The sequence below is a fragment of the Prionailurus bengalensis genome, chromosome E2, assembly GCF_016509475.1.
Source record: "Prionailurus bengalensis isolate Pbe53 chromosome E2, Fcat_Pben_1.1_paternal_pri, whole genome shotgun sequence".
Classification (NCBI taxonomy): Eukaryota; Metazoa; Chordata; class Mammalia; order Carnivora; family Felidae; genus Prionailurus; species Prionailurus bengalensis.
Genome location: NC_057352.1, coordinates 7,022,960 through 7,049,038, shown reverse-complemented (window position 1 = coordinate 7,049,038; position 26,079 = coordinate 7,022,960). Strand labels below are relative to the sequence as shown.

Genomic DNA, 26,079 nt, shown 5'->3' with positions numbered 1-26,079 from the left:
ACAGACTGTAATCAGATCTAGAAATGAGAAAAAAAAAAACAAAAAACGGGGTTGGGGGAAAACCTCATCCTTTAATAGCTGACAAAGAACAGCCCTAATAAAGAACAAAGATACAGAAAGGAGTTGATTATATTTGCGTCACCAACTGGTATAAGAAAAGTTCTCCACACAACAAAGTGTTAACCTTTCCCTGACCGACTGGAATTCTAGTTTTCTTGGTTTTCCTTTCAGTCACTCACCTGGACAGGGTGGCCTCGGAGCTGCTCCCTCTACTGCCCACAGTGGTCCTCCATGCTCCAACTGGAAGAGTGAATCTGGTTCTCTGGCTTGGTATCCTGTAAAATGGGAAATCACTGAAGACTTGGCACCAAGTATTTTAGCTTGGGCACCTACAAAAACCGGAGAAAGTTTATGTATCATTTGTACTTCAGTAAAGTAAAATCTTTTTCCGGGGGGAAGGGAGAGCGTATACACTCTATGGCCAAACGGGAAAATAAAAGTCTATACCCTACAACATGTTAGTGCCAACCAGGAGATATTTCAGAGACACTATGGGTTCTACTCAATGAGAAATGAAAGACAACTGACTGTGATGCTGTCCTCACCCACTGACACCAGGTTCCTGTAGTTCTCCAGCATCACGTCCCGGTACAGGTCCTTCTGGGCGGGGACCAGGAGCCGCCACTCCTCCCGGGAGAAGCTCACAGCCACGTCCTCAAATGATAACGGTGCCTGTAACAACAAATGCCAATGCACTCTAAGGCAGAACAGATGATGCAGAAAAGCGGGACAGGAACACGTTCTGATTGACTTCCTGTGATAAATTATGTGCACGGTTACTATTTCACATACCACAGGACCCTGTGTCTTAGTCTCAGGCTGCTATAACAAAAGAACACAGACTGGGTAGCTTATAAAAACAGAAATTTATTTCTCACAGTTGGGGAAGGTAGGAGGTCCCAGATCAAGGAGCCAGCATGGTTGTATTCTGTTGAGGGCCCACCTGCTGGTCCAAAGGCCCCCACCGCCTAACACCATCATCCCTGGGGGGCAAGATTTCAACATATAAATTTTGTGGGAACACAAACATTCAGACAACAGCACCATGGAATTCTACTAATTAGTTCTTTGTAGGCTAAAAGAGTATCAAAATAATATTCGAAAAAAAATATTTTCAGAGACAAAACAATGTGAAGGAAATGTGCATTCTTTGTTTATAAGTGAAAAACTATCCATCATCTAAACACCCATCAAAAGCAGGCAAGAATGTATTACAGCACCTCCATGCTGTAATATACCATGCAAATGTTAAAATCAATTTGGTAGATATAAACATTGGTATCAATGATCTTTAAGGTATTCTCTTACATGAAAAAAAAAAAAAATCAAGTCCCCAACTAGTATATATGTATTCCAGACATATCTTTATAGATTAAAGACCAAAAATCTTTATAGATTTAAGATTTTTTTTGATTTATTTATTTTTGAGAGAGACAGAAAAAGACTGCGAGTGGGAGAGGGGTAGATAGAGAGGGAAAAGATCTGAAGTGGGCTCTGAGCTGACAGCAGCAGGCCGGATGCAGGGCTCAAACTCACAAACCATGAAATCATGACCTGAGCTGAGTCGGATGCTTAACTGACTGAGCCACCCAGGCGCCCCTAAAAAATCTTAACATATACACATACGTATGCATATAGAAATGTGTATAAATATATTCTACCACATGTCAATTATACAGAGATTAGTCAGAGACCCAAACTATTAACATCTGTTACTCCTTGGTTTGGGGGTTGGGCAGGAAAAGGTAAAAGCAGATCTTCTCTTTTAGTGCAAATACTTCTTTTTGCTTGACTTTTTCACATTTAAATATAGCCATGCACCATTAAGTATTTAAAAATACAAAGGCCAGGGGCACCTGGGTGGCTCAGTCAGTTAAGCATCTGACTTTGGCTCAGGTCATGATCTCACGGTTCATGAGTTCGAGCCCCGTGTCGGGCTCTTTGCTGACACCTCAGAGCCTGGAGCCTGCTTCAGATTCTAAGTCTCCCTCTCTCTCTCAGCTCCTCCCCTACTCGTGCTCTGTCTGTCTCTCTCTCTCTCTCAAAAATAAGTAAACATTAAAAAAATTAAAATAAATAAAATAAAAATACAAAGGCCAAACTAAGAATAGTTGACTCTGACTTCTTTTTCTGAACCTGTGGTTAAGAAGGTATAGGGGCGCCTGGGTGGCTCAGTTGCTTAAGTGTCCGATTTCGGCTCAGGTCATGATCTCACAGTCTGTGGGTTCGAGCCTTGTATCAGGCTCTGTGCTGACAGCTCAGAGCCTGGAGCCTGCTTTGGATTCTGTGTCTCTCTAGCTCTCTGCCCCTCCCCTACTCTCTCTCTCTCTCAAAATTAAATAAACATTAAAAAATTTAAAAAGTTAAAAAAGAAGGTATAAAGGAGGGGCCGTGCTATCAGCACAAAGCCCGCTTTGGATCCTGTCTCCCCTTCTCTCTCTGCTCCTCTCACACATAACATGTGTGCAGGTGCATCCTCTCTCTCTTTTTCTCTCCCTAGAAAAGGTGTACAGGGAGCATTGTCACTATCTGTATTCCAAGCTGTTATGAAAGAATGGAACTTTTAGCTGTCTTCCGCCAAATGCAGAATTCTTCATGGAGAATGGCTCAAAGGTCAAGCAGCCCATTCATTCTATTAAATAATCCAGGCTTTATTCCTGGGTAAAGTGTGGACTGCTGGAAGGTTCTATTGTCAAGGTACGCTGCTTTTGAAGAATTCTGTCCAATCCAGTTCTGCTCTGGCATTACCCCCTGAGCTTACTCTGAGGAACACGATGAGAAAAAGCCAAAGGAAGCATCCTATGCCTTTATTACATGGTTGATATCGAGGACACTGTCTACCACAAAATCTCTCTGGAGAGCTAGGGAAAGAAATTTCTTAGACTCTGAGCAATGAGATTACTTTCCCTGAAGAAATGGTTTGCTTTCCCCTCACGGACACTGCAAATCGTGTAATATTTCGTGTTTTTCTTAGTACCACAGCTGCCAAGAGGAGGAGACACAAATTCAAAGCTAAGGCAGCCCACAAGGCCTTATACAGCCATTTAGCTCCCATCCTTAAGGACTTTGTATGGACCCTAGGACCTATATATATCCCTTGCTTCCTAATTTGCCCAGATTTGAAGATTATAACCCAAACTTATTTTCCAACAGATCCTGACTTTTATCAACATATACTGTCTCATTTTATCAGACTGTCTGTTAGAAGCTTCCACAAATCCACTGGGAAACAAAGGACAGAAAGGTACAACAAACCTCACCTGGGCCTTGGTCATTTTCTCCTGTTCTTAAAAAGGGCTAGAAACTCCAGGATATGCTCTGTCTTCTGTCTGCTCTGGGCCTGCCCAGAAGATACGGTCAAGGTATCTCAGGTCAGGCTGCTGCCAGAAATGATGATCTCCCAGGCCTGGAACCTCCTCCTTCTTCTAGGACCAATAATGCCTTGTTCCCCTGGACTAGAACCTGTGGATTCAAGAGCAAATTCAATGGCAAGAGGACATTCACCTGGAACCACAGCTCTCTACGGCTGTGTGGATTCTAACAACAGTCCCCAACATTTCCTCTGTCTCTTTAATACCCAGGAAGCTTTTACATCATGAGGCCAGGCTCCATGGGGAGATACAGAATGGGTGAGAGGAATGCCTTTTTGTTCGGGGGGGGGGGGGGGCAGGCAAAGTTGGACAAGAATGGATATGAAAGAAATGGGAGAAGAACACGGCTCATGGTCTTGCCTGCTGTCAATTTCTCACACAGATCAATTTTAGGAAAGATAAGGTATATAAGTGGTGGCTTTGGAAACTGCCTTAAACCCACCTGTGCCTACACATCCCTAAAATTTTTGTTTATTGCACTGGAGCAATTATCCCATTTGAAGACCAAGGTACTATACAAATCATGACCATTGTCTTATTTAATCCTCAGTACTACTCTATAAGGTAAGCATTATCTCCATTTTTTTTAATTTTTTTTAACGTTTATTTATTTATTTATTTTATTTTTTTATTTTTTTAACGTTTTTATTTATTTTTGAGGCAGGGAGAGACAGAGCATGAACAGGGGAGGGTCAGAGAGAGGGAGACACAGAATCTGAAACAGGCTCCAGGCTCTGAGCTGTCAGCACAGAGCCCGACGCGGGGCTCGAACTCACGGACCGTGAGATCATGACCTGAGCCGAAGTCGGCCGCTTAACCGACTGAGCCACCCAGGTGCCCCTAACGTTTATTTATTTATTTATTTATTTATTTTTAATTTTTTTTTTCAATGTTTATTTATTTTTGGGACAGAGAGAGACAGAGCATGAACGGGGGAGGGGCAGAGAGAGAGGGAGACACAGAATCGGAAACAGGCTCCAGGCTCTGAGCCATCAGCCCAGAGCCCGACGCGGGGCTCGAACTCACGAACCGCGAGATCGTGACCTGGCTGAAGTCGGACGCTTAACCGACTGCGCCACCCAGGCGCCCCTATTTATTTTTGAGACAGAGAGAGACAGAGCATGAACAGGGGAGGGTCAGAGAGAGGGAGACACAGAATCCGAAACAGGCTCCAGGCTCCAAGCTGTCAGCACAGGGCCCGACGCGGGGCTTGAACTCACCAACCGCGAGATCATGACCTGAGCCAAAGTCGGACGCTTAACCGACTGAGCCACCCAGGCGCCCCAGCATTGTCTCCATTTTAAGCGCAAGTAAGCTGAGGCTTGGTCAGGTGAAGTGTGTTGTCCAGGTTAACATCCTTCCTAAGTAGCAACGTGGGATCTGAATCCACATCTGCCTCTCTCCTTTATGACATATCCCTTTCCCAATAGCCTCAAGATACAGTTTTTTTCCTCTCTCTCTCTTTCTCATGCACTTTATGAACTTTACTCCCTTGGCACATCACACTGTGGAGTGGCTATATGGTCACAGTTACAAAAACAGAGCCCCTGCAACTGTCTCTTGTAATATCTGTTGTGCACCCCCAGCCAGCTCCTTCCACATAATCAGGAAAGCAAATGCAGCCTCATTCTTGCCTCAGTAGCAGCAGATCAGAGATCAGTCTCCCCACGGGCCAAGCCCTGGAGTCATGCTGGAAACTGGAAACCCACACCGAGGACACCAACACCATGAAGTCAATTTGAATACTGCTTTCACCCTACAAGGCAGCAACTAGGGAGTTAGATAGGAATGAGTTTACAACTGAGATCTCTAAGAATGGAGATCAAGGACCCAACTGTTTCCAAGAAGCTCCTTGGCAGACTTTCCCTCACATTTAACAGATCAGAGCTGCATAAAATGTTCATGCCTGGAACACAGCAATGAAACTGAGGATGGCAATGGACGTACCCTGACTGGTAGGGCTAATCTGCATTTCCTGCTGAACTGAATGTTAAGGTCAAGTTCCCAGATGGATAGCTGTCTAAATAAAATAGGGATTTTTTTTTTTTAAGGGGCATAGATGTCAGGTTGGCAGCCAACCTCTTTATTTTATAGTCCTTTATTTTAGTAGCCACTAAAATAAATTAACAGGTTACAGGAGAAAAGCCTAAATTGATATTTAAAAAGCAGTTCATAAGATACAGTATTCTTTTTGTTACAAACCTAGGAATGGAGTGGCTACTTCCTTAGATTCATGGTACAATGGGAAATAGATATTTGGTATTTGTCCCAGATTCCTGGCACAGAGCTCCTAAAATCTCTGGACTCTCTGGAGAGACAACAGTAGCTTTTATATGCCAATGATTTATGGGTGGCTGGGGGTCCCCAAATAGCCTCAGGATGGGAGTTGGTCCCCAAAAAGACCAAGGCATGATTAGAGGGTTGGAACTTTCAGCCTCACCTCTGGAACCTCTGGGAAGCAGAGAAGGGCTGGAGATTGAGCTTGGTCAGTGATTTAATCAATCAGGCCTATTTAATCCACAAAATCTCCTACATTACAGGGTTTGGAGAGCTTCTGAGTTGGTGAACACTTCGAGGTGCCAAGAGGGTGGTGTACCCCAACCACACAGGGACACAAGCTCCTGTGCTCAGGACCCTTCTGGACACTACCCTATGTACCTCTTCACCTGGCTGTTTCTTTGTATCTCTTATAATAAACTGGTGATAGTAAGTAAAGTAGTTACTTTACTGAGTTCTGTGAGCTGTTCCAGCAAATTACTGAACTTGAGGAGAGGGGGTGTGTAGAAACCCCTGAGATACTGTTTAGGTCCACTGATAGAGGATTAATTGAATGAATAATTATATTCTACCTAATGGAATATTATGTGATTATTTAATATGTTAATACATATTTCCGGAAATAAAAAATGTCCATGCTATACAGCTCAATGAACAAAGCACATTTCTACTCATTACGTATATAATATGATACTGTATTTCTGCCAAAGTAAAGCAATACATCTATATCTGTGTGTGTGTGTGTGTGTGTGTGTGTGTGTGTGTGTGTGTGTGTTTATACACACAAAAATAAATATAACAATGTGAATAACTGTTATAGCTGGCTCTGTAGATTGGGAAAATGGAATTCACGTCTTTTTTCTTCCCTGCAATACCACAGGATTTTTTTTTTATTAAATATTTTTAAATAAAAAAAAAATCTCCACTTGAAATAAAACTAAAGATGTTGCAAGTCATTGTAAATCGACACCCATAGGCTTTGAGAAGGAATGAAGGGAGGACAGAAGAAAACAAGTACCCTGGCCCATAAGATACCCTAGCTTCAGGATTTGGCTGAGTGCTTCATCATTCTATAGTTTAACTTGTTCTTCCCCACCTCCCTTAAACTTTTCTTATAAACTGGGTAGTTGGACTTATGAGGTCTGATGACTCTTTTGGCAAGAATCTTTCATTAATGGTGCCATATACTTAATGCAACATGTTGACACATAAGAGGAGGAAAAAAGGAAACAGAAGAGGGGCTGTTAAAGAGTAACAGAGACCTAAGGGGTATAAGAAGGAAATGTAATGCACATTATTTGGGTCATAACTCAAACAATCCAATGTTAAGGGCAACATTGCCAATATCAGAAAAAATCTGAATATGAATATGCACTGGGTCTTGGATCAAATAAAAGAATTATTCATTTTGATACATTTGAAAATGGCCTACTGGTTATGAATTTTTTAAATGACCTTACCAGTTAGAGATGCACAAGAGAATATTTACAAGTTTAAGGACAACAGGCCTTGGATGTGCTATGACATTCTCCAGAGAAAAACGAGAAGTGGCAGAGGCATGATGAACCTGACTGGCCATGAGTTGATAATTGTGGAAGCTTAGTGATGGGCATGAATTGTACTGTTCTCTCTACTCTGAATCTCCATGAAAAAAAGCTAAAAAGAAAAAAGTCATCAGGGTCTGATGACTTCTACCTAAAGTTTACAATACAGATGATTCTGGTATTATATAAACTCTCACAGATCACAGTAAAGTAGGAGAAGTTTCTGTACTAATTGTATGAAGCCAGCACTTTAAAATACTAATCACTACGGGGCGCCTGGGTGGCTCAGTTGGTTGAGCATCTGACTTCAGCTTGGGTCATGATCTCGTGGTTCATGGGTTTGGGCCCCATGTCGGGCTCTGTGCTGACAGCTTGGAGCCTGGAGCCTGCTTCAGATTCTGTGTCTTCCCTGCTCACTCTATGTCTCTCTCTCTCTCTCTCTTTCTCCCTCTCTCTCTCTCTCAAAGATAAATAAATATTAGGGGTGCCTGGGTGGCTCAGTCGGTTAAGCGTCCGACCTCGGCTCAGGTCATGAACTCGAGGTTTGTGAGTTTGAGCCCCGCATCAGGGTCTGTGCTGACAGCTCGGAGCCTGGAGCCTGCTCCGGATTCTGTGTCTCCCTCTCTCTCTGCCCCTCCCCTGCTCATGCTCTGTCTCTCTCTGTCTCTCAAAAATAAATAATGTTTAAAAAAATTTTTTATAAATAAATATTAAAGTAAATAAATAAAATACTAATCATTAGATTTTTTTAGAAAAAGAGAGAACTACATAGATGCTTGCTTATACACTGATTTTCATTCTTCCTTCTTTTTAAAAAATGTTTATTTTAAGACAGAGCACAAGCATGAGTAGGGCAGGGACAGAGAGGGAGAGAGAAAGAATCCCAAACAGGCTTGGTGCTAAGAGTGCAGAGACTGATGTGGGACTTGAACTCACGAACTGTGAGATCACGGCCTAAGCCAAAATCAAGGGTAGGATGTTAACCGAATGAGCCACCCAGGCGCCCCAAAATGGAGATTTTTCTAGATATCATTTTGGTATTGCTTTCTAAGCTTCAGTACACTGTAGTAGAGAAAATCTTCCAAATGATTTCAATCCTTTGAAATTTGTTTAGACTGGCTTTATGGCCTACCACATGCAAACTTTTTATAAATGTTCTATGTGCATCTAGGAAAATTGTCGGGTGGAGTGTTTCACATCAATCAAGTTTGTTAATCATGTTATTCTAACGGTTCAGGGTTAGCACTATCGTAGGCTGGTGACCTGTTTTTGTAAATAATGTTTTTCCAGACCTCGGCCATACCCATTTGTTTATGTATTTTCTATGGCTACTTTCATCTTACAATGGCAGAGCTAAGCAGGTGCAGATGGACCATCTGGCCCGCAGAGCCTAAAATATTTACTCTCGCTGCCCTTTACAGAAAGTTTGCTGACCACTGTTAAACTATAGCCTTCTAGCTTTTTCTCTCCTTGTTCTATGTTACTGAGAGAGGTGTGCTGAGAACTCCCATTATCACTGGGCATTTGTCATTTCTCCTTGTATCTAGTACACCCTACATTCAGGAATTCTACTAATTGTATACCCAGTACAGCTTTTATGCACCAAAAAGTACAAAAATGTTCATGTCAGCACTACTCATAATAGACACAAGTCAGTAACAACCTAAATGTCTGTTAATAGCAGAATGGATACATAATATAATCACACCAAAGAATACTACACAGCAATGAAAAGAAATGAACTACTGCTATATGCAACAATTTAGATGAATTTCACAACAAAATACTGGGCAAAAGAAGGCAGATACAAAAGGACAGGTAACCTATGATTCCATCTGCATAAAGTTAACAACCAGGCAAATTTAATATAATGTTTTTAGGATAAGAATACCTCTAGAGAAGAAGGGGATTAGGATGAGTTGGCACTCCTAGGTTGTTATAATAGCTTATTTTTTCATTTTTCATTTATACTTGAAAAATGCTTAAAAATTTTTAATTTATTTATTTATTTCTGAGAGAGGGACAGAAAAACCATGAGCAGGGGAGGGGCAGAGAGAGGGGGCGAGAGAGAATCCCAAGCAGGCTCCACACTGCCAGCATGGAGCCCAATGCGGGGCTCAGACTCACAAACCGTGAGATCATGACCTGAGCCAAAACCAAGAGCTGGATGCTTAACTGACTGAGCCACCCAGGTGTCCCTTGAAAAATACTTTAAAATAATTTTTTAATGTTTAATTAATTTATTTTTGAGAGAGAGGGAGAGAGAAAGGAGAGAGCAAATAGAGAATCTCAAGCAGGCTCCAGGCCATCAGCACAGAGCCCAACGTGGGGCTGGAACCCACGAACCATGAGATCATGACCTGAGCTGAAATCAAAAGTCAGACACTGGAGCACCTGGGTGACTCAGTCAGTTGAGCCTCCAACTTCAGCTCAGGTCACGATCTCGCAATTCGTGAGTTTGAGCCCTGCATCGGGCTCTGTGCTGACAGCTCAGAGCCTGGAGCCTGCTTCAGATTTCTGTGCCTCCCACTCTCTGCCCCTCCCCCCGCTCATGCTGTCTGTCTCTCTCTCAAAAATAAATATTAAAATTAAAAAAAAAAAAAAAGTAGGATGCTTAACCAACTGGCCCACCTAGGCGCCACTTAATTTTTTTTTAATGTTTATTTATTTGGGGCGGGAGGGGCAGAGAGAGACGGGGACAGAGGATCTGAAGCAGGCTCAGTGCTGACACCAGTGGGCCCCATGCAGGGCTCCAACCCACGAACTGAAAGATCATGACCTGAGCCGAAATCAAAAGCTGGACTGACTCACCCAGACGCCCCTACTTGAAAAATACTTTTTTTTCAAATTTTTTTTTCAACGTTTATTTATTTTTGGGACAGAGAGAGACAGAGCATGAACGGGGGAGGGGCAGAGAGAGAGGGAGACACAGAATCAGAAACAGGCTCCAGGCTCTGAGCCATCAGCCCAGAGCCCGACGCGGGGCTCGAACTCACGGACCGCGAGATTGTGACCTGGCTGAAGTCGGACGCTTAACCGACTGCGCCACCCAGGCGCCCCTTGAAAAATACTCTTAAAGAAAAGTACAGCTCAGTTTCACTTATAAATGTAGAAGCAAATATTTTTAAATTTTATTATGAAAAATTCCAAATCAAAGAAGAAGAAACAGTATAATTAAACCCCATGCACAAAGAAAGAGGAAAGAACAGTATAATCAAATTCCTCACATCCATTGTGTCTTCAATAGTTAGCAACGCAAACCTAATTTTGTGTATCTACACCATCACTCATCTCCCTCTACTACTGGATTATTCTAAAGCAAATCCGAGACATCTTTTTATTTCTAGACGCAAAAATACTAAGTAAAATATTAGCAAATAAAACCCAACCACATATTAAAAGAACAAATCATTATGGAGAAGTATGGTTTCTCCCAGGAATATAAGACACTGGGAAATCTAGCCATCTATAAAGCAAATATTAGAGAGAGGAAAAATGTAAATGAAAATAATTTTATAAAGTGATTCGAAGAGCTTTAATATACAGCATAGTGATTACAGTCAACACTGTACCATAGAACTGAAAGCTTTAAGATCTAAGCAAGTAGATCTTAAATGTTTTCACCACATAAAAGAAATAGTAATTACGGGGGCACCTGGGTGGCTCAGTCGGTTGAGCGTCCGACTTCGGCTCAGGTCACGATCTCACAGTTTGTGAGTTCGAGCCCCGTGTCGGGCTCTGTGCTGACCGCTCATAGCCTGGAGTCTGCTTCAGATTCTGTGTCTCCCTCTCTCGCTGCCCCTTCCCTACTCATACTCTGTCTCTCTCTGTCTCTCAAAAATGAATAAACATTAAAAAAAATTAAAAAAAAAAATTTTTTTTAACGTTTATTCATTTTTGAGACAGAGAGAGACAGAGCATGAACGGGGGAGGGTCAGAGAGAGGGAGACACAGAATCTGAAACAGGCTCCAGGCTATGAGCGGTCAGCACAGAGCCTGACGCGGGGCTGGAACTCACGGACTGCGAGATCGTGACCTGAGCCGAAGTCAGCCGCTCAACCGACTGAGCCACCCAGGTGCCCCCCCAAAAAATTTTTTTTTAAAGAAATAGTAATTATGTGACATGATGCAGGTGTTAGCTAACCTAAGGTAATAATTATTTTGCAATACATAAGTATATTAAATCAACACAGTTGTACACCTTAAACTTACAGAATGTTATATGTCAATTATATCTCACTAAAGCTGGGGGGAAGGATCTTTGAGAATGGTGGGGGGGATCTTTGAGAAAGAGGAATAAAGCTTGATAAATCATGGCTACCATTTATTCAGACTAGACTAGGTGCCAGGCACTACACTTTGTATTTAAAGAACATCTGCTAATTTAATTTTCATAATGACGCTACGAACTAGGAATTACGATAGCTTTTTCACAAATGAAGAAACTGACTCAGACATTAACCTACCCAAGTCAGAGGCAGAAGCAGGTTCTTCTTATTCCACAGTCCATACACTTGCCACCTGACCAAAATTATTTGCAGATAACAAAAACAGTCAACTAGAAAATATAAAGGAATTGATTTATAAGCTAGTAGCAGTAACGGTAGTAGACTGAGGTGACAGAATAAGGGTACCTTTTAAAGTTTTGTTCTTGTGCATTATATAAAATTAGAAGAAAGAAAAAAGAGGGAGTGGGGTCATAAGGAGAAAAACCACACCATTTACCATTACAACAACAGTATAAACTATTTTAAATTTTTTTAAATGTTTTATTTATTTATTTATTTTTAATTTTTTTTTCAACGTTTATTTATTTTTGGGACAGAGAGAGACAGAGCATGAATGGGGGAGGGGCAGAGAGAGAGGGAGACACAGAATCAGAAACAGGCTCCAGGCTCTGAGCCATCAGCCCAGAGCCTGACGCGGGGCTCGAACTCCGGGATAGTGAGATCGTGACCTGGCTGAAGTCGGACGCTTAACCGACTGCGCCACCCAGGCGCCCCTGTTTTATTTATTTTTGAGAAAGAGTACAAGCCTGGGAGGGGCAGAAAGAGAGGGATACACAGAATCGGAAACGGGCTCCAGACTCTGAGCTTTCAGCACAGAACCTGATGCGAGGCTGGAACTCGAGAACTGTGAGATCATGACCTCAGCCAAAGTCAGACGCTTAACCAACCGAGCCACCCGGGCAACCCAACAGTATAAACTATTTAGGAATAAACATAACCAGATATGTCTAAGACACATGTGGAAAAATTACCACCACAGCTGGTCAAATCCTTTTTAAACACTTGGGTTAAAGGAAATCCATCAAATGTTCCAGAAAGTGGTGGACCTAACCCTCATCAGTTCCACCCAAATTAAAGCACCCACTTGATGGAACATTACTGCAGTAATTAAAAAAAAAGAAAGATGAAAATTTCCAGAGTTAAAAATATGGAAATAGCTGATAAAATTATGTCACTACCTACACAAAACTGATCCCAACACTAAAAACGAAATACACTGTATTTTAACAAGAGTTATTTTCTGGAGTATGTAGGAGTTTGGGCATGTCATTACATGGGCAGGAAATAAAACTGGAAACATGTACTTTCAATAAGAATATACAGTAAACATGGACGCAAGTGGCCAGAAACCCCATCTTTGAAAGGAAGGATGTGAAAAGCATCAACAACGGAACTCCCCAAAGGCGGTCACCGACACGGACACGACTCCCGCTTTCCCCGACCACAGACACCCCACAGCGCTGCTCTCTCCAAGTGCACGTCCCAACACGGAACCCCCACGTGACCCTCCGACACAGAACACCCGAGCGGGAATTCCCACTAGCTTCCCCCAACACCGACCCCCCACGAGCTCCGGGGTTTGAAAAACAAAAAAACAAAAAACCAACGAGCTCTCCCTGGCCCCGAAACACTCCCAGAACCGACACTGACCTGGCGATGGCCTCGCTCTTCACCACTGGAGAAAACCACGGTACCACGCCTCTGAACACTTTGCCTCTGTGTCCACAGAACCCCCCCGAGTCCCACCTCAGCCTCTCCCAGACCCTCAGAAACGGAAAGGATGGTGACCGATAAGGGTCAGCGCGCGTCGTTCCAGAGACGCGAATTCTGGCGCTGGGTTCGGCCTCTGTGACGTCATATTGCAGCGCCCGCTCCAGGCTACTTGAAGGGAGCCGCCAGTTCTCCACCTATTACCCTACGGCGGGGGTCATCTCTTTTTCTGTTTTTCGCGGGAAGGCCCAAGACGGTGAGAAGCTATTGAAAACGCTTTATTTCGCTTCATTTCCAGGCCACTTGACCCCCTGGGCCCCGAATTTACAACTTCCACCAGGGGCAGTGCATAAACTGCTTAGCTTCTCAGAAACTCTGGCCTGCCCAGAATTCTTCTCAGGACGGGCCGAGAAGGTGGCGGACTTTGACACTTTGATTTCAAGGCTAGGGAAAAGCCGGGTGGGCGCAGCCAGCGTAGAAGTTCGACAGGGAGGAAGCCCGAGCCGAAGGGAACAACAGTTGGGAGGGAACCCGGCTAGCATCTTGGGAATGCTGGCTAGAGGGGGCTTTGTGGAGAAAGTGGCATTTCAGCCAGTCTAGGGTGTAGAGAACCGCTGAAAAAGCCGTTGGTCAGAGAGTAGATAAACAGAATCATAGAGCTCTTGGTATGATTTGTGTAGGAGAAAATGTGGCTGGTGGTTGTTAGGGGTCAACAGAAGGGGCAGAGCCAATGGAGAATCGTGGCTCTCCCACGGTGGAAGGAGCCAAAGGCTGGGCAAGATTTTCCTTCCATAAAGATGGAAAATTCCTTGCATCAAAAGTGCTGACGCGGGGGGGAGGGGGGGGCTGTGGGGGGGGGGGGCGCCTGGGTGGCTCAGTCGGCCAAGCATCCGACTTCGGCTCAGGTCATGACCTCACGGTTCCTGAGTTCCAATCCCGCGTTGGGCTCTGTGCTAACAACTCAGAGCCTGGAGCCTGCTTCCATTCTGTGTTTCCCTCTCTCTCTGCCCCTCCTCCACTCACACTGTCTATCTGTCTCTCTCTCAAAAATAAATTTAAAAAAAAATTGAAAACATTAAAAAAAAAAGTGCTGAGGGGGCCTCTCTGGCTCAGTTGGTAGAGCATGTGACTCTTGATCTTGGGGGTAGATTGTATTTAAAACTAAAAACTTAAATAAAAAAAAAAAAACTCTAAGAAAGGGAAGTGGTTGTATTCAATATTTCAGCCCAAATGATTAAACTGAGGAGCTCCCAGTGCAAAACTCATTCCCCATAGTTACACAACCACAATCAGAGCGCCTCCCCATTAAAGGGATTAATGATTCATTCATTCACTCAGCAGATGCTTATAAAATGTGGCACTGTTCTGCGTGCTGGGGATACAAAAGCTATAAGTGCAGACATACCCTTTGCACATAAGTGCAAAAATACCCTTCGTGGAGCTTAACGTTCTACTGACATGCAGAATGTAAAATTGATGGTTTGAATGTACAGTTGCAAGACTGTTATGAGTCCTACCTACAATGCGTAGCAGCCAGAGCATAACCGAAGATAAATTACCAAAGATCATTATTTTTTTTTTCAATTTTTTAAAAAGTTTTTTATTTATTTTTGAGACAGAGAGAGACAGAGCATGAACGGGGGAGGGGCAGAGAGAGAGGGAGACACAGAATTGGAAGCAGGCTCCAGGCTCTGAGCCATCAGCCCAGAGCCCGACGCGGGGCTTGAACTCACGGACCGCGAGATCATGACCTGAGCCGAAGTCGGCCGCCCAACCGACTGAGCCACCCAGGCGCCCCTCATTATTTTTTTTTAAAGCCTGTATTATTAGCTTCCATGCTTTAAGGAAAAAAAAAAAAAAATTAGAGAGTGAGAGAGCCGGGGGACAGGCAGAGCGAGAGAATCTTAAGCAGTCTCCATGCTCAGCACACAGCCAGGCTTGGGGCTCCATCCCACAACCCCAGGATCATGACCTGAGCCAAAATCAAGAGTTGGACCCACCGAGAGGTGCCTGGGTGGCTCACTTGGTTAAGTGTCGGACTTTGGCTCAGGTCATGCTCTGGTGATCCATGAAGTACAGCCCCGCATCAGGCTTTGCACCGACACCTCAGAGCCTGGAACCTGCTTCAGATCATGTGTCTCCCTTTCTCTCTGCTTCTCTCAAAAATAAATAAACATTAAAAAAAAAAAAAAAGAGTTGGATGCACTGACTGAGCCAACCAGGCACTCCAAAGATGATCATTCTTAAGATCTAATGGGATATGCTTTGCTAGGTTTTGGATTTGCTTGGGACTCATCACCCCCTTTCTTCTAATTTCTCTCTCTCGGAATGGGAATGTCTATCCTACCCCTGTCCCACCATTTTTTTTGGAAGTGAATCACCTCTCTAATTTTAGTTCACAGCTGGAGAGGAATTTTGCCTCAGGGTAAATTGTACCAGAAGTCTCACCTATATCTGATTTAGGTGAGACTTAGATTATATAGACTTCAGAGTTGATGCTGGAATGAGTTAGACTTTGAGGGTTGTTGGGATGGAATGTGTTTTGCATGCAAAAAGGTCATGAATTGGGGGGTGGTTAGGGGTGGAATATTATGGACTGAATGTTGGTGTCCTCTTAGATTCACGGGTAGAAACCCTAACACCCAGTGTGGCCATATTAGGGGATGGGACCTCTAATGAAGTCATTAAAGTTAAATGAGGTCAAAGGGTAGGGCTCTGATCTTAGTAATTTGGTGTCCTTAGTACAAGAGACACCAGAGTGCTCTTTGTCTGTGCAGACAAACTGAGGAAATGCCTTGCAAGGACATGGGGAGACGGCAGCTAGAGTCCTGACCAGAAACCAAATCTGCTGGAAACTGGATTGTGAACTTCTAGCCTCAGGAACTGTAAGAAAATGAATTTCTGTTGTTTCAAACACCCACTCTGTGTTATTTTGTTATGACAGCCAAAGCAGTCTAATACAGTGGTGAGCGGTGCCTGGATGGCTCAGTCGGCTAAGCATCTGACTTAGGCGCAGGTCATGATCTCACAGTTAATGAGTTTGAGTCCCACATTAGGTGAGCTTGAGCCCCATTTTGGGTGAGCCCCGCTTCTCTCTCTCTTCCTCTCTTTCTCTCTGCCCCTTGTGGGATTCTCTCATTCCGCCCTTGCTCACTTGCATCCTCTCTCAATTAAAAAAAAAAAAAAAGAAAATTGAACTAACTTAATTTGCATCCCTTGGATAAACACAATGTAATTATGAAGTATTTATTTTTTAATATATATTGCTTATATAAAGAGAATCCTGGGAAACATTTGTAGGATTATGGTAAAAAGGAATAAAAATTTGGATCAGGCAAACTTAACAATACGGGCTGACCATGAATGGATTCTGGCTTTAATGTGTAAGCTCAGTTAGAATGCCTTTAGTTTGCTTTGTTGGTTGAATGTAACCTGACTCAAAGGTGGCCTAAAGTTTAAATGCCAGAAATTTCTTCATATTTTGTAAAGATTCTGAAAGTATATGGAGTTAGAAATGCTAATGTGTAATTATGTAAAGCCAGTTTATCCATCCCCTAAAAATATATCCTAGGATTTAAAAAAAAAAAAAAAAAAGTGTCCCAGGAGCATCCAGAAGATAATCTCTTTAACGAAGCTGATCTGGCTGCAGAAAACTGAAGTATACTATTTCAAGATTCTAGTACTACATGTGAAAAGTAGGATAACTTGAAGATACACTGTTAAGTGAATGATACATTCTGTAAACTCTAAAGGAACCACTTAAATAACAAAATTACACCTCATGAGCCAACAAAGGATATAAATAATCATAAAACATAGCTACTCCAAAAGAAGGTAGAAAAAGACAAAAAGGAGAGCAAAACCAGATAGAATAAATAACAAATTGCACATTATTTGAACATAACCACATTAATTATGAATGACCTAAATACCCCAATAAAAAGAGATTGTCAACTAGATTAAAAAACAAAACAAACAAAAACCTAGGTCTAACTATATGCTGCCTACTTTTAAAAAAAAAAATACTTATTTTTGAGAGAGAGAGAGGGAAAGAATCCCAAGCACACTCTGCACTAGAGCCCAGTGTAGGGCTCGAACTCACAAACCATGGTAACATGACCTGAACCAAAATCAAGAGTCAGATGCTTAACTGAACTACTCACTTTAAATACTGAAAACTCACTTTAAATACTGTCACAATTAGGTTAAAAGTAAACCATGTTGGGATGCCTGGCTGGCTCAGTCGGTAGAGTATGCGACTTGATTTCAGGGTTGTGATCTGTAGAGACTACTTAAGTAAAAACTTAAAAAAAAAGTAAACCATGTTTTGTTTTTGTTTTTTGGTGCTTATTTATTTATTTTGAGAGAAAGAGAGAGACACACACAGCATCTGAAGCAGGCTCCAGGCTCCGAGTTGTCAGCACAGAGCCTAGTGTAGGGCTTGAACCCATGAACCCCAAGATCATGACATGAGTTGAAGTCAGACACTCAACTGACTGAGCCACCCAGACCCAAAAAATAAACCATATTAAATAGAGATATGAACGATCTAAAAAGAAAGGCCCAATTCAAATTTCTAGAAATAAGACATACTCTTGATGGGATTGATGGCAGAGTAAACATTGTTTCTTTTTAGTGTTTATTTATGTTTGAGAGAAAGAGGGAGATGAGTGTGAGTGAGGGGTGGGGGCAGAGAGAGAGAGACACAGAATCCAAAGCAGGCTCTAGGCCCTTGAGCTGTCAGCACAGAGCCTCATGTGGGGCTTAAACCGATGGACCACAAGATCATGACCTGAGCTGAAGTTGGAAGCTTAAAGGACTTATCCACCCAGGTGTCCCTAGCAGAGTAGACATTGTGTAAGAAAAAATTAGTGAACTGAAAAGACACAGCAATACAAACTATCCAAAATGAAAAACAGGTGGGCGGGAGTCTAAAAACTAGGAGTTTACCCTATTTGTGTATGCAAAACATCAGTGAACTTTATGGCAAGGCAAAAGAAAGTACAAATTTAAGCATAATGAGGACAAAAGATTTTATTAAAAAGTGAAAAACTGTTCAGAGAACCTGAACTTAAAAAAAAAAGGCGGCCTTATGTTCTTGGCCAAGTGGCAAAAGAGGTATTGTGAGGAATGCCTAGGGGAAACTGCTAACTGCCCTTCACTCTCTGATCAAGATAGTGAACAAACAACAGTATTCTGGGAAGGTTTATAAAATATGAAGTAAAATGTATTACATATCTTATCAACCCAAGACATTGTTGTTATTAACATGTTAATCATTCCTCTTTTTGATATAATGGAATACAGCTATAACCGTTTATACAATGTCCTTGGTCGCTCAATCTAGCGTTGATATCAGTTCTAGGTCACTTTTGATTGGTCTTTCAACAGTGGTCACATTTTCCTGCCTGATAAGTTTGTCAACTTTATTATGGGATTATGGGGGAGTAGGTACAACAGGGGAGATCAGGATATTTTTGCACTCTGTTTATTTAGTTAATTTATTGAGAGAGAGGAGAGTGGGGGTGGAGGGGCAGAGAGAGAGGGGCCAGAGAGAATCCAAAAGCAGGCTCTGCACTGTCAGTGCAGGGCCCAGCATGGGACTCGAACCCACAAACTGTGAGATCATGACCTGAGCCAAAACCGAGTTGGATGCTAACCGACTGAGCCACCCAGACGCCTCTCTTACAAATATTCTTGAAGCACCCCTCTTACAAAGAATTGTTTTGAGATACATTGAGGTTACTTGAAAAGTTTGGTGCTTTCTGGCCCTGTTTTATTATTTGGTTAGTTAATTTCTTCCTGGCCCTGCTTTAAATCTGTTAAGCAAGACAAGATTGCTTATTGGATGGGATTCAGTCAACTAACCATGTGTATCAAGTGCCTACCCTGTATCACATATTCTTCTAGACATCTTGTATACAGGGGTTATCAGAAGTTCCCTACCCTCATGAAGCTTATAGTCTAACTTTTACAGTGTATAACTTACATTCAAGACCTTACATGCGCATAAAGTTGATATTGTAATATGGTTTGTATTAAAATTGGTAACGTTTATACATGACCCAAGGTCTTTATATTCCATATCAAAATCTCGAAGAAAACAAGTGAAATGTTCTCTCCAATGATTCTAGTGGTGTTTACGTCACTGATTTACAAAAAAAAAAATCAACTGCTTAAATGCCACTCAACTATCTCGTCTGACAGACCTCTACCTTTAGTTTCTCCCTGAGACCTGACCTCATGCCCTTTTCAGATCAGTTTTTCACCAGTAGACGTGGTCTGAACTTCTTCCTGTATTGTTTATGCCAGCCCCTGTGATTACCCCTGACTACATTTAACTAATTATACATATCAGATTCCAAAAATACTTTCCAGGCTGGTTACAGGCCTTCAGCAATTCCAGCACTAGATTCACCCTACTCTTCCAGAAACCCTATGCCTACTCTAGGTCCAAATCCAAGTCTCTCTGGCTTTGTGGAGCATGAGATATCGGTCCAAGGCTGATTCTATGATCTACTTTTGTCTTCCTCGTGTTTGTAGGACTCAGAATCCCTCTGAGTTGAGAGAAAATGGGAATAGATACCAGGAAGAATGTTGGGGTGGTTCCATCAATGAAGCAAAAGTTAGGGTTAGACAGGGTACTGCCTCCAAGGGGAGGCAACTGGATAGTTATCCAGGCATTTAGAACTTCAGATTCCCAGCATTCTGAGAATTCAATAATCAGGGAAGGGACAGAGAGAGCTAGGATGGAAGTAATCCTCTTAATTTGTGTTCAAATTGCCTACCTTACTTTCTCATGTTTTCGAAAATGACTACTGAGAGCTTTGTTGGAATGTATTTTGTTATTTAATGTGTAGGTTTAAATTACTAATTGTACTTGGGCTTTTAGTTCATTTTGCAAACCTGGTTTCTCTATCTTTTCAGGTCTAGAAAATTTTTAATCGCTTTTATGGTGACATTGTGTAATGCTTGCTCTTATTTTTAAATTGAACTTAAACTCATCAAAGGACATTAAATTATATTCATGAGTTTAAAATATTCATTTCTTTTTGAAGGGACTTCAGTTGCCTGAAATAAAATCTAAAGCCAAAGAAATGCAACAGGGTAAACATTATATGATACTGAAGAATTTTAGAATTGAAGAAAATTTTAGAAAAAGAGAAAGAGGTGCACCTGAGGTTACTTGGAAAGTTTGGTCCTTTCTGGCCCTGTTTTATTATTTACTTAATTTCTTCCTGGCCCTGTTTTAATTCTGAATGGCTCAGTTGGTTGAGCTTCCAACTCTTGATTTCAGTGGAGGTCATGATCCCAGGGTCATGCTTGAGTCTCTCTCTCCCTCTGCCCCTATCCCCAGCTCACATGCGTACACTCTCTCTCTCTAAAACAAAATTAAAAAAAAAAGAATCCACAAACGGGAAAAGTGAACATAGTGTGATAATGTTAGCCAGTGATGTAGGGCAGAAACTATCTCCTCTAAATTATGGAATCACTAACATGGTAATTAGGAATGTGGTTCAAGGTACCCTGTCTGAAAATGTACATCAGGTGTATTACATGACATAGGTCAAATTAGAAAAGGTACATAAAGCTCTCAAATGTTCCTCATCTTCACAAACCTTTGTTTCACAAGAACTTTAGTATTTTGTTAAAGGAATTCCACAATTAGTGGATTAACAGAGTTTTATTTCTCTGTGATTTTACCTGCTAATGCATGAGGCAGAATGTACCACTGAAATCCCAGCCATGTTCACTGCCTTTTTTTTTTTTAATGTTTATTTTTGAGAGAGAGACAGAGCTGAGCGGGGGAGGGGCAGAGAGAGAGGGAGACACAGAATCTGAAGCAGGCTCCAGGCTCTGAGCTGTCAGCGCAGAGCCCGACACGGGGCTTGAGCTCACGAACCGTGAGATCATGACCTGAGCCACCTAGGTGCCCCACGTTCATTGCCTCCTGTTTCTCCTCAGTATGAACTGACGCATATTAAGGGTAGGGACTTTCCCACTATTGCCATGTCTCTACTCACTATAAGCTCCCTGATGAGCTATGTTGATCACTGATGACAGACAGAGTCGGTCTTCTAAAACTAGCCTCTGCACTCATGGGTTTTGTTTGTGTATAACCATATTATCAGCAAGACATTATTGCTCAAGGCTTTTCCTAATTGAATGTACCAGTTTTTTTCTATGTGTTTTTCGTGACATAAAATAAGATGTAATTGACCACTGAAGGCACAACCACATTCGCTGCATTCATAAGGTTTCTCTCCTGTACAAATTCTCCGTTATTTCCTGAGGGTGCACATCTGGCAGCTGGCTGTCCCACTAGGACTGCATTCCTATCTGCGAGGAGCCCACTGATGTTTAATGAGGTCTGAGGGATCTCGGAAGGCATCTGTGCAGTCACTGTATTAACAGGGCTTTTCCCCTGCATGAATTCACTAGTATCTAATAAGCTGTGACCCTCTGTGGAAGAATATTCAACCTTCACTGAATCTACATGTTTCTCTCTTGTGTGTATCCTCTTATGTTTAACAAGGCATGACATGTGGGAGAAAGCTTTCCCACATTCATTGCATCCATAGGGTCTCTCTCCTGTATGAGTTCTTTGATGGACAGTGAGCATTGTCTTTGTAGTGAAGGCTTTCCCACAGTCACTGCATTTATAGGGTTTCTCTCCTGTGTGAATTCTCTGATGTTTAATGAGTCCTGATTTCTGTGAACAAGATTTTCCACATTCAGTACATACGAAGGGAGTCTTTCCTGTATGAAATCGCTGATGTGCTATCAGGCACGCCTTCTGGCTGAAGGCCTTACCACATTCAATGCATCCATAGGGTTTCTCTCCAGTATGAGTTCGTTGATGTATAAGGAGATTGCCCTTCTGAATGAAACCTTTTCCACATTCACTGCATATATAAGATTTCTCTCCTGTATGAGTTTTCTGATGTAGAATGAGTTGTGATTTTCTGGCGAAACCTTTTCCACATTCACTGCACTGATGGGGCCTTTCTCCTCTTTCATTTCTCTGATGTATAATGAGTTCTGCCTTCCTGCAGAAGGCTTTGCCACATTCAGTACATCCATAAGGTTTCTCTCCTGTGTGAGTTCTCTGGTGTTCAGTCAGCTTGAACTTTCTGGAGAATGCTTTCCCACATATACCGCAGCCATGGGGTTTATTTCCTGTATGAGTCTTCTGATGTTCAGTAAGCTGAAATTTCCTGAGGAAGGCTTTCCCACACTCACAGCACTCATAGGGTTTCTCTCCTTTGTGAATTCGCTGATGTTCAGTGAGCTTGAACTTCTTGGAGAAGGTTCTCCCACATACACTACACCCATGGGGTTTTTTTCCTGTATGAATTCTCTTATGTTCTGTGAGCCGAGACTTCTTGAGGAAGGCTTTCCCACATTCAGGACATTCGTGGGCCGTCTCTATTTTGTGTATTTGCTGATGTTTAAGGAATTGTGACTTAGTGCTGGTGGGCCTTCTACTTTCATGGAATTGAATTTCAGTGTGAGTTTGCTTGTGATTAGCACTGAGAAAGGATCTCCCGTCTCCACCAGACTCAGCAGGCTCTTTGTCACAGCTTCTACTTCGGTTGATTAAGTGTGGCTTCAAAGTTTTTCCACGTAAATGAAACCTATCATGATTTGGCCTGAAAGGAAAATGACTTTTGCTCTGATGAACAGTCTTTCCACATGTGTTCAGTTCATAACACTGTTCCATCCTCTTCGGCATTTTGAGATTTTCTAAGTGCTGAGGCAGATGATCGTCAACTCTCTCAATTTCTAGGAAAGAAGACAACGGTGAATCTTTCCATGACCATCATATGGAATAAAACTGCTTCAAAAGTACTGTGGGGTGGGCTGGCTCTTTAGTGGAAAACTTTTAGTATCAACATAAAAGAAATTCCAAGCATATCCTTGTATACATATTCCTTATCTCTTTTTAAAAAAAGCTCTTAAAATTGTAGCTAAATACACATAAGGTAAAATTTGCCATTTTAACCATTTTTAAGCGTACAGTTCTGTGTCATTAAGTACAGTCACGCTGTGGTGCAGCCACCACCATCATCCATCTCTAGAACATTTCTATCTTCCCCACCTAAAAAAATTCTGTACTCATGAAATACTAACTTATCTGTTAGAAATGTTTAAAAACACAGTAATACAAATACAACAAACCAAAAGATGACAGCTGTCAGTGTCATATAGGGTAAATTCACAACAGATCAAGAATTATCTGCTTTGTAAATAAGGCCCTGGAGACAGTAAAATACAAGGAAGTCACTAGCAGCATCAGATCACAGAGGCTGGAGGGATACCTGATTCAAAATGGTAAGAGACAAAATCCACCATTCAATACATCCTTCTTAAGTGGCTACTACCATATACCAGGTATCATGTTAGTGTTGGAGAAATAAAAAAATACTCTTTATTTTCACTGAACTCCTACTCTAAGGATGGAAAGAGAAACAGAATAAACACACAAGAAAAAGAAGAAAGTAGGCAATTGCAAATGTGACCCTAGTTGGAGGAAGCAAAGGGAATGAAAAGTGGAAGAAATCTGGATGTGTTTTGAAGAATGGATAAGACCCATTACTGGATTTATCTGGGGATAAGTAACAGGAGGAAATCAAAGCGTGTTCCTAAGTATGTGGCTTGAGCTAATGGGTAAGTGGGTGATGCCTTTTAATAAGATGAAGATGTTGTTCAAGTTCAAATAGGATGAGAACAAGTGCATTTTGAAGCACTTCACCTTTGAGGTAATTATTAGATATCCAAGTACAGACATGGAAAACCCAGTCAGATATATATGAAACTTGAGAGAGGTCTTAAATGGAGATATGTGGAAATCATCAGAACGTAAATATCACTAAGGTCAGAGTGTTAAACGGGATCACATTTCAGAAGGTCAAGACTGAAAGCAGATGAAGGCACAAGACTATGTCCTTAGTCATTTCAACATACAGAGCTTTGGGACTCTGAGAGACCGCTGAAGAGACCCAAGCATCAACCACACTGATAGAGAAATAAGCGGACCCAGTGTTAGAACAAATATCCCAGAGACAAGTCGGAATGTTGGATGCACAGAATCTGATTTCAAAAAAATTCTAACAGACTCCGGGGCCTCACCTTGTTGCTAAAACACGTCATTCTTGTTCATTATGTAGACCATCATCAAATGAACTTTCCTAAACACTCTAACCTTTCTTCTAGGTGTGACACATTCTCATATGTTCCCACAGAAAGAGGGACTTACAGACTTTTACAACATGCACAGTCTTCTCTACAAGCAGATCTGCTGCACCAGATGTGGGAACTGTCACCTTCTTCATCATACTGTACCTGCATGGAGATCATACTGGAGTTTCTCCCATTTCACTGTCCCTGACAGACTAATCTCTCGTCTTGCCACTAACAGCTTCTTCCTTAATTCTACACTCTTTATGTTATCGGCAAGACTTCTGGTCAACAGTAGACTATTAATAGTTAGGTTATGGGGTATCATTTAAGGGGTCCTAATGGACCACCTTCCTCCTGAATCAAGACTCTGGCAGGTTTGCCTTTAGTTTTACTTAGAACATCTGGCTACACCTTACTATTGCTACAGTGCCTACCTACAGAAATTTAGAAAACCTAATCTCTACCATGCCCTGTTTATTGCTAACATGGAAAAATCACAAAAGTAGCCTGGTGATAAACCTTTACATTAACATAATGTGCCCAGTTTACCCAATTTTCCACTCACTAGTCTCCAACAAATACCTTCTGACCTTGATCTTCATGTGGCTGGTTTTAGGCCAATCTTTTGACAGTTCCCATATGGCTGTGCATATTTCCAATTTTTTGGCATGTTTCTTCATCATCTTCTTCAAAGCCTAGCTATATCTCTTGCAACGTAAGGTACTTTGTGATACTATCATTCTCCATTCCTTCTATACCACTTTAGGTTACTTTTCTTCTAAACTTCTAAAACACAGTTGACTGTTAAACAACATGGGAGGTTAGGGGTGCCAACCCCCCCTTCCCTGTGGTTGAAAATACACATTAACTTTTGACTTACCCAAAACCTAACTATTAATAGTCTACTGTTGACCAGAAGCCTTGCGGATAACATAAAGACATTAACACATATTTTGTCTGTTATATGTGTTATATACTGTATTATTTAAAAAAAAAAAGTAGAGAAAAATGTGTTATTTAAAAAATCATAAATTAGGGGCGCCTGGGTGGCTCAGTTGGTTGGGTGACTGACTTCGGTTCAGGTCATGATCTCACAGTTTGTGAGTTCAAGCCTCACGTCGGGCTCTGTGCTGATGGCTCAGAGCCTGGAGCCTATTTCAGATTCTGTGTCTCCCCCTCTCTCTACCCCTCCCCTGCTCATACTCTGTGTCTGTCTCTCAATAATAAATAAATGTTAAAAAAATTTTTTTTTTAAATCATAAATTACATTTACAGAACTGTATTGGAAAAAAAATTGTGTATAAGTGGACCTGTGCCTTTTAAACCTGTGTTGCTCAAGGGTCAACTGTAGTCCCTATGTTTATTATTTGCTTGAATTTTGTAGAGCCTTGAATTATAGCAAAAACATCTCACACAATCAAAAGCTTCATTTCTAAATATTACATGAAGATCTGTCCAATCTTTGCTTATCAAATCTTTGGTGTAGAGAAACACTTAACTTTGTTTCCCACTAATTTCAAGCTCTTTTACTGTGTGTTAGGACTGTAGTTCATCAGCTTGGGTCACAATAGCACCCTTGGGGGACTCTGCATAAAGACATATGTGGGCCCTGAACCCTATTCTAATAAAACCCAACTCTCTGAG

At 41.8% G+C, this 26,079-nt stretch overlaps 2 protein-coding genes and 1 long non-coding RNA gene across 5 annotated transcripts in view; 1 reads left to right on the top strand and 2 right to left on the bottom strand.

Moving 5' to 3' along the window:
* LOC122494783 (zinc finger protein 577-like) overlaps window positions 1–13,378 on the bottom strand; it is a 20,881-nt gene extending 7,503 nt beyond the window's left edge. The window contains 4 exon segments of the mRNA XM_043600231.1: window positions 240–335; window positions 606–732; window positions 3,321–3,522; window positions 13,192–13,378. Of these exon segments, the coding sequence (XP_043456166.1) occupies window positions 240–335; window positions 606–732; window positions 3,321–3,335 (238 nt within the window). The 5' untranslated portion in view covers window positions 3,336–3,522; window positions 13,192–13,378.
* LOC122494811 lies at window positions 13,373–26,079 on the top strand. The gene is made up of 3 exons (XR_006300278.1): window positions 13,373–13,507; window positions 16,029–16,136; window positions 24,469–26,079. It is a non-coding gene; the product is annotated as an uncharacterized LOC122494811 (long non-coding RNA).
* The window catches only part of LOC122494776 (zinc finger protein 649-like), a 38,945-nt gene continuing 32,132 nt past the window's right edge, over window positions 19,267–26,079 (bottom strand). For 2 of the 3 annotated variants that reach the window (XM_043600215.1, XM_043600216.1), the window contains one exon: window positions 19,267–23,037. In XM_043600215.1, the coding sequence (XP_043456150.1) occupies window positions 21,434–23,037 (1,604 nt within the window). In that variant the 3' untranslated portion in view covers window positions 19,267–21,433. The remainder of the gene's footprint in view (window positions 23,038–26,079) is intronic. The other variant, XM_043600217.1, reaches the window with a different exon arrangement.